Source organism: Chrysemys picta, chromosome 4 (genome assembly GCF_011386835.1).
Source record: "Chrysemys picta bellii isolate R12L10 chromosome 4, ASM1138683v2, whole genome shotgun sequence".
Taxonomy (NCBI): domain Eukaryota; kingdom Metazoa; phylum Chordata; order Testudines; family Emydidae; genus Chrysemys; species Chrysemys picta.
Window position 1 is genome coordinate 91,740,493 of NC_088794.1, and position 12,636 is coordinate 91,753,128.

The following is a 12,636-nucleotide window of genomic DNA, read 5'->3' on the forward strand; positions in this document are numbered from 1 at the left end:
TTATCCCCGGCCCCACCCCAAAGCCCACATCCCCAGCTGGAGCCTTCCTAAACATTCCTTTGTGTTGGCATAGGAGGCTGTGTCTACTCAGCTTGATCAAGGACTGAACTAGCAGGTGTCTCAGGCTGAAGTGCATTGTCTAAGATAGGATAGTTCACACTATGATAGGACCAGCCTTTACTACTCTCCAAGAAAAGAAATAATGAAACAACTCAGCAATATGTTGCAAAGCAGGAAAGGACTCTGCTCCATTAAGGCAAAATGGAATTCCTCCTGAAGTTAATAGGAATCATTTACATTTCATGGAGGCTAAATAGGGCCTTTTCACATTAGTGGTGAAATCATGACCCCTCTGAAATCAATGACAAAACTCCCATTAACTTAAGCAGGCACCAGTTGTTTTGTGAAAGTGTGCCATGCAAAGAGTACCCAGAAAGGGCCTTTCCCTCCTAGGAGAACACCAGAGTTATGAACTGACCGGTCGATCACACACCTCATTTGGAACTGAAAGTACACAATCAGGCAGTAGCAGAGACACCCCCTCCTCCCCCTCCCCCAAAAGCAAATACAGTGAAGTTTCAAAGCAGTATTAAATCAATGTTCAGTTGTAAACTTTTGAAAGAACAACCATAACATTTTGTTCAGAGTTATGAACATTTCAGAGTTACAAACAATCTCCATTCCCGAGGTGTTCGTAACTCTGAGGTTCTACTGTACGTTGTGCCATCTGATCTGCTACTTTTATGTAAAGGTTTGTTCACTGAAGAGAATGGACAATACAGATGACAACTGGTGAAAATTCAAGAAAATTCTGCCCTGCATTTGGCAGTTAGGCCTTTTCTACACACTAAGGTTGTACCACCTGAACTACACCAGTACAGTTCAAGCTGTACAAGCCATAGTGTGGATGCAATTATATCAATATAAAGACGCCCTGTTCAGATATTCCTATACAGGAAGCGGAATAAGTTATGCTAGTAGAAAGCACTTTTCTATGGATAAAATGAGCCTACAGTAGGGGTTGTACCCATTTAACTATTAGAGTGCAAAAAAGCACATACCCCCCACAGCCAAAATAGTTAAACATGCATAGAAAATATGCATAGACCAACCCTTATTCTTATGAAGGGGCGTTTATATTATATTAAAAGATACAGAGTCAACTGGAAAGACACTAACATCTGAAAACGTTGCATCACCTAAGATTACGGAGGCTACTTAGTGAGGAGGAAAATTCTCCATTCAGAGTTTTTGTGCATTTGATGGAATCTATAGTCCACTGACTAACAGAAAAGCCCCTTCATAAACAAATGGGAGCAGAAAAACCACTATACACACTTTTTAAAAAGCCCTTTAAAAAAAAAATTTCAGACAATACTATTTAAAAGGTGCTCTCATAAAAAGGATTTTTTTTAAAAGATCAGTCACTTTGAATTAACATTTTAATCCACAGATCCAAATGCAAGTTAGTGATTACAAAGGGCCAGGCTACCGCCATTCCTCCCTCCTCCACAGTTATTTTTTAAAAATCATAGAATACTGCAATTGAAACATTCACAGGGAAAAATGAGTTTGTCACAGCATGGTATTGATGCCTGCTGGCAATGTGTTAAGACTTAACAGCATGTTTCCATGGTCTGTTTTTTGCTTTGCTCTCTTCCAGTACTTCTGTCCCCTCCTAATGAACAGCTTGGTAAGGATGTTCTTGATTTCAAAAGACTGTTGTATTCTCATGCCTGCCCCAAAACAGCCAAACAATATTATGTTGAAGGAAAAAAGAACTGTTTTACCAATAATGAATGCCAGAAAAAATTTCTTTTGCGCAAGAAAAAAACAAACCCCGTGTAATTCATGAACTGAAGAAAAATCTGTATCATATGCAATGAGGACTGTGTGATCTTATATTGAGCCTGAAGAATGATCAAATGTCTTACAGCAAAATGCCAGGTCCTCCACTCAAGAGAAATGTAGGCTTGTAACAATGATCAAAAGAGCTTAACTCTGAAATGAACAAATTCGCATGGGCAACTTGGGAGGAGGAGGGGCCTGTTAACATTGGGACATCTCACTACAGTCCACTGTGGTTGATTTGCTCCTTTTTCTAGCTAAGATGCTCTTCTTTGTAGGCTGGCTGACTTGTATAACACACAGTAGCCTTTGTATGGATGCCAGTGGGCACAGGTCCACCTACGGAGTTGGTGATGTTCTCTGACAGAGGAATTTCATTAACATTAATATGCACATCATTTATTGTTTTGCTATGGAATATCACATTTCTTATTATTTGTATTGTTGTGGCACAGAGGGGGCTCCAGTCATGGATCCTGGCCATGGATCACAGCTAGGTACTGTATAAACACATCAGAAAAATATGGTCCCTGCCTCAAATAGCTGATAGGCCAATAAGTTCAGTGCAGTATGTGATACTCTTCAGTCTCCATGGTAAATTATTGTGATTTTGCTTTAGTAAACCAATTCTCCAGCTTTTGATTTAAGGCAAAATTCATTGTATTCTGATTTTTATATCCTCAGGCATATTTTGCATCTTTAAGATTCAGTAAACTATCAGTTACATTCTCCTTAATTTGTACTTCCAGTTGGCTTCTAATTTAGTTGTCAACTTTCTTACAGCTAACTCATATTCAGTCAACGCTTCCAAGAACTTTCAGCCTCAAAAAAATGGACTTTTAAGGAACTTTTTTTCAAACTGAGCATTTTAAATTGAACCACTGTATGAACTCTTGCAAGGGGAGTAAATACATTTCTAGTAAGATAGCAATGGACAAGGTGGCGGGGGTAGAAGAATAGCCATAATCCAGATTTCCTGACAGTATCAAGTTTTACTTTTTCGGTCAGGCAATTAAAAAAAAAAAAAAAAGACCCACATCATATCTATACAGGGACAGGTGCCAGAGGTGTTTCCTATTCTGAGTCATGGTTCAGGTTTTTAGAATGTGCTCATCACTATGGTATCAGGATAGTGGTGGACCCAGTAGAGCTCATGCCACTTTCCCTCAAAATTCCTTATATCGCTACTCATGTAGGTATTTAATTCACCCTGTCAGCTGCTTTTCTCAGCATCTGATTCTTATCTGGGTGTCTTGAACTTGGGATATCAGAGCTATGGAATTCACCTCGGAGTAATAATTCTTTATCACTCAGCAGCACCCCCGCTGGAGTGGCACTTCCAACCAACCAACCCTCAGGAGCTGAAAAGTGAACCAGACACTGGAATATTGAATCCATAAAGGTTTTATTGAGTTGTAATGAAAATAAAAGCAAGGTCAACTCAGAGCAGGGTCTTGCCACAGGATATAGAGCAGAAATGTCATACCACCACTTCCTGTTCTCCCTAATCTGATAATAAAAGTATTAGTTGTGCGGCTTTGCACAATGAGTAAAAAGATCATTAGATTTTCATTATTCCTCATGGTAGGTAGGTTTTGTTTCTGGACCTGTAAACTTTCTTAATTTTGGTGGCTGATTTACATAGCAGCACTGGTGAGCTGTGGTAAGCTGTGGAAAGTATGCTGTAAACTGTGTGCAAAACACCACGTTCCACATGTACAACTGATTCCTCAGATTTCTTTATATTACCTTCTCCCTCCCCTCGGTAGTGCCAATCATTGAGAAAAACATTAAAAGACAGAAAAGTGTCAAGTTTTAGAAATAACCATTCCATGTTTTTTAAAAAAGTGTTTTCCCCCAAATTCTATTAATTATTTTTCTATACATTCTACTTTATTTACTCCTTTTTTTTGGTTTGAATTAGGAGATTCTTTAGTGAACACAAGCAAAAAACCTCACAACACCTGTGTAGATGAGATCTGTGCTCTTACTAGTTAGCATGTTCAAGTTACTTAAATTTTGCATCTCACAACAGCCCCATGTAAGTATTCTCTCTACTTTAAAGATAGGGAAAAGTGACATGAAGAAGCACAGTGGCTGTCCAAAGACATAAACAAATGGTCTGTCTACACTTCGAGCTGGGGATATAATTCTAAGCTTGTGGAGACACACCGTGCTAGCTCAATGAGAGTTTGCATGCTTAAAGCCAGAGAGGGTAGCCCCAGCCACTGCTCACACCACTGCAGCTACGTTCTATTTTTAAGTGCGCTAGCTCAATAAGAGAGAGCACTAGAATGGCTCCTTGAGCTGGGAATGACATCTCCAGGTGGAAGTGTAGACACATATCCAAAGAGTCAGAGCTGAGATTAGCATTAGGGACTTCCCAATTCTAATCCTGTACCTACACTATTCCTCTTTCTGATTCTGGGAGGGATGGAGGAAGGAAGGGATAGTCTATAAATATGAAACACTTCATGGTTTTTATCCATAAATCTCAAAGTGTATTATATCCACCAGCTGGAGAAACTGAACAGTAAAGTTCAACGACTTACCCTGGATCACACAGCAAGTCACATAACCAGTTTCCTGACTCACACTCCTGTGCCTAGTCATTGACCCACACTGCTCCACTTAGATCTTTCATCCCTGAAGAATCCTACCTCCGTTGTTCTCTGCTGTGATTCCCCACTCTGACCATCACAGAGCCTACCTTTAACACCAATCAACACTGCTCTTTCATTAGGCAGGTGTGGGTCACTGTTGGGAGAGAAAAGGCAAAGACAGAGCACACTGCCTCTCTTTAGCACTGTCTGAAGAAGAATAGAGCAGGACTTAGACACACACATTACAATTAGATTTTGAGTTGCTGATATACATTACAGCATTATATACATCAATAAGTGTTTTTAGCACAAACCACAGTGACACCTAGTGTGAAGGCCACGATTGCAGACCTTTGTTATGGTCAGTACTGTCTTTAATGACATCCAATCACACTGAGTGGTTTTGTAGGCCCATGTGTAAACACTGAAATAAATAAATAGCAGCACAGTTCCAATAACACATTATAAAGATCCACTCCTGAATTTTTTCCCAATGTTATAAAATTAGGAATTTAATCAATTAAAACATTTTTTTCATTCAGTAATCAGGAAATAATTCCATCTGTCAAACACACAGGTCCATTCTGTACCACAGAAAACCCCATTACCACAAAGTTCTGAAGCAATTCAGGGACAGCTTCAGATTTTACCATTTAATTGCTTGGGCTATACTGAAATGCCGCCATACAAACCTGCAGTTCACAGCTTCACTCAAAAGAACTTTGAATACCTTCATCAGGCATCAAGAGCTCTGACAGTTTTTCATTTCCACTATGTAAGTTCTCAGCTCAGAAGAGCTCAGTGTCCAGGATTTATGGATCAGAACTAGAGTCAGCACCACCAACCAGGTCTTCATTGGGGAGAGGAAGAAAGCCAGAGTTCCATAGGTCCGTTGCAGGAAGTAACAGGAATAGATTTGCCAGGCCAGCAGGAGCAGCATGGTTAGGTGGATTGTCACAGCCAGGAAGTGCCTGACATGACGGACATGAGAGCAGAAGCTATGCCCCTGGCATCGTAGCAACAGGCACCAGCACAGGTAAGCCATCAAAGGCAAGTTAAAAAATATCACCTGGAAAGACAAGCAGAGAGAAATGAGAATTTAAATGTGTCAGGAATGTTATACTGAGCAAGTCAGACCGTGGGAAGATACAGGAGGGCACAATAACTATCCCATGGACTGGTCTAGTAGCCAGCAATAGCGTTCCAGAGGGTATAATTCCTGGAGTTAGATTCTTCCAGAGAGACTGTTCGTGACAGGGAATATTGGGAAGGCATTAAACTCAGACTGGTGAAAGTATGAGTTTCTCTATTTAACAGTGAAACCTACTGACCAATTTGAAGGGTTTGCAAAAAAATCTTAACCACTCAGTCCTCCTTGGCTGGAGTATGGCTCGGGTGATGCATTGCAGCAAGAGGAAGTGGAAAATCCTTTGCTTCCAACTGGTGTACAGAAGAGTCAAAGGAAAATTAAACAGAGGGAAGGAAAAGAAAGAAAAGGTTGAGAGAGAGATGCAGCATTGCTTTTCCTTTCTGCTCCCTCCCTAAGGCAGAGAAGAGGTAGCGTGAATTAATGATTGCTAACAGGAAGCCAAGATTTACTGATGATATTTAAGAAGGAAAACAAAGGAGCATCAATAAGTCAAAACTTCACAAGGGAGTGGGCAAAAATTGATAGAACTCCTCAATGAATGTTCCCCCCTTTTAACATTTGGAGTTTTTTCTTGCCAGTTCTAAACCTTGTTCCTTCCTCCACTTTATCTGGCATGAATTATTTGGATGTGTTACGTGTGTTGAAATATCACCTCTATAATACAGCTAACTAACACTAAGGCAGAGGCAGCTACTCTACTAGATACCAGTTAAAACTGCATTCTGCGTCACATCCACTCTCCCTAGAACCCAGAAGTGTGCATACCCCCATGCACATTTCATCTGAAAATTTTAATCTGTTGTCTATGATTCCTGTTGTCCAACTACACTTTGAAACAGAGCAACAGGTCCACTGGTCTTCCAAATGGAACCAGAAGCCTGTTGAAGGATTCTTTTTTCTTCTGTGGATGAAAGAGGGCAAGGAAGAGGAAGCTGAAGCGAAGAAAAAAGGATTGTAAATTAACCAATGGCCAAAGACTGAAAAAAAATAGAATTTAAAAATTAAAAAGAAAGCAAATAAAGTTGAGTTTCTGGAAAAACACTTGGGTAGATGTTCTGTTGAGTTTTGTAGAGGGAAACCCATTCATTTGCATACTATGCTGCCAAGCAGATCTTTTCTATAGTGTTTTTAGTCCCTAAGAAGTTATGTTGTCAGAGGAGGGAAAGGTGAGCTTTCAAATGCCCTTCTAGAAATTCTAATGGCTAGCTGTATTCTGTGTCATGCAGGAGTTTCAGCACTGACACACATTGAAAAAGAGATGCTGGAGTTTTAAGAGTCCCCCTTCGGCAAATACTTGAGGGCAAGGGCAGGTGGGCAAAATTGGGGATCTGGTGTGACAATTTCTAGGACTCTGATACTGTAAAGGGGAAGGGAGGAAGGAAAATACTTAACTCTAATGAAAGAAATCCTACCTCACACCTGAAGCATAGAATTTTTTTTTCTAATAATCAGGAAAGGAGGAGCAGCACTGATATAATTAGCTAAACAAACCAACTAGGAAACAATGAACCTTGTTGGCAAAATAGAGGAAATAACAGCACCAACACATTAAGGATGTTTTCCTAAAAGATATGCTCTAGGAATTATTTTGGGGAAGTTCTATGGCCTGTGTTAAAAAGCCTTCTATCTATCCTTAATCTGACATCCAGGTTATAATGCCACCTCTCCTGCAGTATCTCAAATGGCCTCCATATTTGTCAGGCAGAAAGCTCCAGGGTTAGCTCACATTTTTAACTCTTTGACTCCAGGACAACAGATTTCCTGACAGATATCACACTGTCAATAAAGATATGCCCTATAAAACACCTATGTTGAATTGGCTATACAGACAAAGAACAGAAACTACTAAATGTGCTCCATTTAACCTACCAAATTCCACTTAAACTATGGTCTCAGTTTGAAAGATCAGAGTCTTGACCACCATAACGTCACTTCTCCCATTTGCCACAACCCTCCTCCTCCACTATTTCTAAAATTCAAAGATCTTGAACAAATCTCACAGTCTAAAGCAGCTTGCCAATGTTCATATCTAAATTCTCACCTGTAAAATTCCAACCACGAATGTCAAGCTGCCTTGCAGGAAATGTCCACCAACAATTACCCCAAAGGAAAAACAGATGCCCATCTGGCCATCTATCACCTCGCCAATAAACCAAGGTCCTGTAGGGGAGGAAATAAATTCAATAGCAATAGTAAATACAATAAGAGATGACTTACTCCACCAGCCCAAAGCATAAGCTAGTATTAGGAAAACTACTTGTTTGTCTAGTGAATCACTTTAGAATAAACACCATGTATTGAGCCTGATAAACATTCCTGGGTGAAACTAACAAAGCATAGTGCATCATCAACTGATGCCACCTGACACCCTGCAATGAAAATATGTTTATATAAAACGAATCTCTAACAATTCTGATACCACAGAGAACATTTTGCTGCAGGTAGAAATGGTATGTCCATAGAAACTATCCTTCTGAAACACAGATCTTTCACCAGGGTTACAGTGTGTTTATGCACTAGTCTTTCACATCTTGATTTAAATCTGGCTTGGGTTACAAATGAAAGTGAGCTTGGCACACTCAGTTTTAGTGGATATTTATCTGTGTTACAAAAGTCACCATATAATTAGGTACCATGTTCTTAGGGAAAGACCAGACTAAGTAAGCAGGGTGTTTCAAGGTCAAAGCTGAGGTGCCTTTGTAAGCTATACTGTGAAATAGATATGCCATATGCTCACACTTTGCCAAGCCATTTATTATTTAAAAGAATAAGTGAGCCCTGAGTTAAACAAAGTGAATTTGTTTTAAATGTTCACAGAATAATTTTAGACTGCAAAGTCATGACATTCTAAGTTTGGAATATATTGTACAAGAATTTTTAAAGTCACAACACAACTTTGTAACCCACCTAACTTTTTTATTTTATATATAATCTAAAATTTTTATTGAGAAACCTCTGAACACCTCTGCACATTTTAAAAATTACAATTTACATCCTCTAGTATTCTAAGCTACATACCCAGAACTGTATACAAACTCAGTATCAGAACAGAGTAATAGAAGGTGTTTGTTTTGCTCAAGACGTGAAGTGAAAAGGAGGTCAGCATTACTAATCCTGGGGGTCCTGAATGAAGGAAGCAGTTGAGAAAAATTATTAATTCAGAGCATAAAGGATACATATAAAAAGTGTCTGCTTAAAACAAATCTACACATTGTTTAAACAGAATATATAAAATAAGAAAAATAAATTAACAGAATATTGAGTAAGTTTTGAGCACCAACACAAGAGAATAAACAGGCAGATTCTCTAAGAACATAAGAATGATCATAGTGGGTTGGACCAATGGTCCAGCTAGCCCAGTATCCTGTCTTCTGACAGTGGTCAGTGCCAGATGCTTCAGATGGAATGAACAGAACAGGCAATTATGAGTGATCCATCTCTTGTCATCCAGTCTCAGCTTCTGGCAGTTGGAGGTGTAGCGACACCAAGAGCACGTGGCTGTTGTCCCCATCCTGGCTAATTGGTGGACCTATTCTTCATTAATTTATCTAATTCTTTTTTGAATCCAGTTATATTTTTGGCCTTCACAATATACCCTGGCAATTAGCTCCACAGGTTAACTATACATTGTGTGAAGAAATACTTCTTTTTCTTCGTTTTAAACCTGCCGCCTATTAATATCAACAGGTAACCCCTAGTTTTTGTGTTATGTGAAGGTGTAAATAACACTTCCCTAATCACTTTCTCCATACAATCCATGATTTTACAGACCTCTATCATATCCCCCCCTTCAGTCACCTCTTTTCCAAGCTGAACAGTCCCACCCTTTTAAATCTCCTTGTATGGAAGCTGTTACATACCCCAAATCATTTTTGTTTCCCTTTTCTGTACCTTTTCCAATTCCAGTATTTTTTTTTTTTTTTAGATGGGGCAATGCAAACTGCATGTAGTATCCAAAGTGTGGGCATACCATGGATTTATATAGTGGCATTATGATATTTTCTGTTCTATTATCTATCCTTTTCCTAAAGATTCCTAACATTGTTAGCTTTTTTGACTGCCCCTGCACATTAAGCAGGTATTTTCAGAGAACTATCCATGATGACTCCAAGATCTCTTTCTTGAGTGATAACAGCTAATTTAGATCCCATCATTTTATATGTATAGTTGGGATTATTTTTTCTAATGTGCATTACTTTTCACATATCAACACTGAATTTCATCTGCCATTTTATTACGTAGTCACCCGATCTTCTGAAATCCCTTTGTAACTTTTCACAGTCTGCTTTGGACTTAACTATCTTGAGTAATTTTGTATCATCTGCAAATTTTGCCATCTCTCTGTTAACACACTTTTCCAGGTCATTTATGAATATGTTGAACAGCACATGCCCCAGTACAGATCCTTGCAGGACCCTGCTATTTACCACTCTCCACTATGAAAATGGACCATTTATTTGTACCCTTTGTTTCCTATCTTTTAACCAGTTACTGATCCATGAGAGGACTTTCCCTCATCCCATTACTGCTTAGTTTGCTTAGGAGCCTGTGATGAGGGACCTTGTCAAAGGCTTTCTGAAAGTCCAAGAACGTTATATCAATTGGATCACCTTTGTTCATATGTTTGTTGACCCCCTCAAAGAATTCTAATAGATTGGTGAGGCATGATTTCCCTTTATAAAAGCCATATTGACTCTTCCCCCAATGTATTGTGTTTATCTGTGTGTCTGATAATTCTGTTCTTTCTGTAGTTTCAACCAATTTGCCTGGTCCTGAAGTTAGGTTCACTGGCCTGTAATTGCCAGAATTGCCTCTAAAGCCTATTTAAAAAAAATCGGCATTACATTAGCTATCCTCCAGTCATCTGTGCAGAGGCTGATTTAAGTGACAGATTACATACCAGGTAATAGTTCCGCAATTTCACATACGAGTTCCTTCAGAACTCTTGGGTGAATACCATTTGGTCCTGGACTTATTACTGTTAGTTTATCACTTTGTTCTAAAACGGGTGGGCAAACTACAGTCCGCGGGCTGGATCCAGCCTGCCAGACATTTTAATCCCACCCTTGAGCTCCCGCTGGGGAGTGGATCTGGGGCTTGCCCCACTCTGATATGCCAGCCAGACAGCAGGGTCGGGGGCGGCACCACACGGCTCCCAGAAGCAGCAGCATGTCCCCCCTCCAGCTCCTATGCGTAGGGGCAGTCGGCTGGCTCTGCTCTGCACGCTGCCCCCATCCCAATTGCCGTCCCTGCAGCTCCCATTGGCCGGGAACCGCAGCCAATGGGAGCTGTGGGGGTGGCACCTGCGGACGGGGCAGCACGCAAAGCCCCCTGGCCGCGCCTCCGCGTAGGAGCTAGAGGGGGGACATGCTGCTGCTTCCAGGAGCCGCTTGAGGTAAGTGCCGCCCAGAGCCTGCACCCCTGAGCCACTCCCCCCCCAGCCCCAACCCCTTGTCCCAACCCTCATCCCCCTCCTGCCCTCTGATGCCCTCGGTCCCAGCCTGGAGCCCCCTCCTACACCCCAAATCCCCCAGCCCCACCCCAGAGCCTGCACCTCCAGCCGGAGCCCTCCCCCCCCACACACACACCTTACCTGCCCTGCCCTAGCCCGGAGCCCCCTCCTGCACCCTGAACTCCTCGTTTCTGGCCCCACCCCAGAGCCCCCCACCCCCAGCCAGAGCCCTCACCCCCTCCCAAACCCCAACCCCAATTTTGTGAGCATTCATGGCCTGCCATACAATTTCTATAGCCAGATGTGGCCCTTGGGCCAAAAAGTTTGCCCACCCCTGTTTTAAAACCTCCTCTATTGATACCCCAATCTGGGAGAGTTCCTCAGATTTGTCACCTAATGGGGTCGCCAGGGCTGAACTTGCTGGGGTCCGGTGCTAAAGCCAAAGCCTGAGACCCACTGCCTGGGACCGAAGCCCAAGCCCTGGGCGGTGGGGCTTAAGTTAAAGGCCGTCGGCCTGGGGCTGCAGCCTTTTGGCTTCAGCTTTGCTCCTCCTCCTCCTCCCACCCCAAGGGTGTTTGGGCTTGAGTGGGTTCAGGCTTCGGTCCCCTCTCCTGCGGTCCTGTAGTAATTTTTATTGTCAGAAGGGGGTCGTGGTGCAATGAAGTTTGAGAATCCCTTGACTAGACCATATTTTATTTGACATATCAGAGGTTCTCCGAGCCCTCTTGGAAACAAAATGGCAACTTCAAGGGACTGAATCAAGCTGAGAGGCGCTACATGCAAAGCTTGCACAGTGAACAGTAGTATAATTATTATTAGGGTTTTTTTTTTTTGCTGTCTTGATGGCACAGGATAAAATAGTGAATAGAGGGTGGGAAAAAAATCAAAATCCTCTTAAAAAATACAGACAAAACACTGGCTCTTACCTTTGAGTGTTGGCTTTCTAAGGTACCTGAAAATAAGAAGCAAGGTGATCTGAGCAAGAACAGTCAGCCCAAACAGTACTTGAGCCTGAAAACAAGCACAATTATTCCAATAAATCAAAACTTTAAATGGTAGCTATCTTCTTAGTACAGCTGTGTGAAAGTGAGAAAAATAAATGGTTTAATTAAAACAGGTATTTTGAGATTCCTGGTGCCATCACATTTAAAAGTAACAATGAGACTTCAGAAACAGGGGAACTTGAGAAAAGTCAGTAAATTCAGGTTAGTTCTGGTTTCTATCAGAAATACTTTCATAGTGAAACAACACTGACTGTGGTAATACATTTATAATAATTTGCAAATTAGTACAGCAGTTGTAAGAACTACCAGTAATTAAGTTTCCGTATCAAAGCAAAATGGAAGAGGAATTTTGCAGTCAGTTTCATTGGGTTTCCAAGCTATTGGTATCACACACATGCCTTGCTTTCATCAATAAACACAAAAATCAAAATTAAATTAAAATATACTTCACATAGGAAGACACTTATCACCATATACATTTTCAGATTGCTGTGCTGATTAAAACTACAGTTTTCTTTTAAGTGACTATGGTGAACATCAGAGTTACAAATTTAGAGAACTAATATCAGAGTTTTGAGA

General features: G+C 41.0%; 1 protein-coding gene across 10 annotated transcripts in view; it reads right to left on the minus strand.

Moving 5' to 3' along the window:
- Nucleotides 1-3,236: 3,236 nt before the first annotated feature.
- TMEM62 (transmembrane protein 62) overlaps nt 3,237-12,636 on the minus strand; it is a 46,858-nt gene continuing 37,458 nt past the window's right edge. For all 10 annotated transcript variants that reach the window (XM_065593033.1, XM_042849440.2, XM_065593032.1 and 7 more), the window contains 4 exons: nt 11,980-12,064; nt 8,620-8,724; nt 7,643-7,761; nt 3,237-5,520 (listed from right to left, as the gene is read on the minus strand). In XM_065593033.1, the coding sequence (XP_065449105.1) occupies nt 5,194-5,520; nt 7,643-7,761; nt 8,620-8,724; nt 11,980-12,064 (636 nt within the window). In that variant the 3' untranslated portion in view covers nt 3,237-5,193. The remainder of the gene's footprint in view (nt 5,521-7,642; nt 7,762-8,619; nt 8,725-11,979; nt 12,065-12,636) is intronic.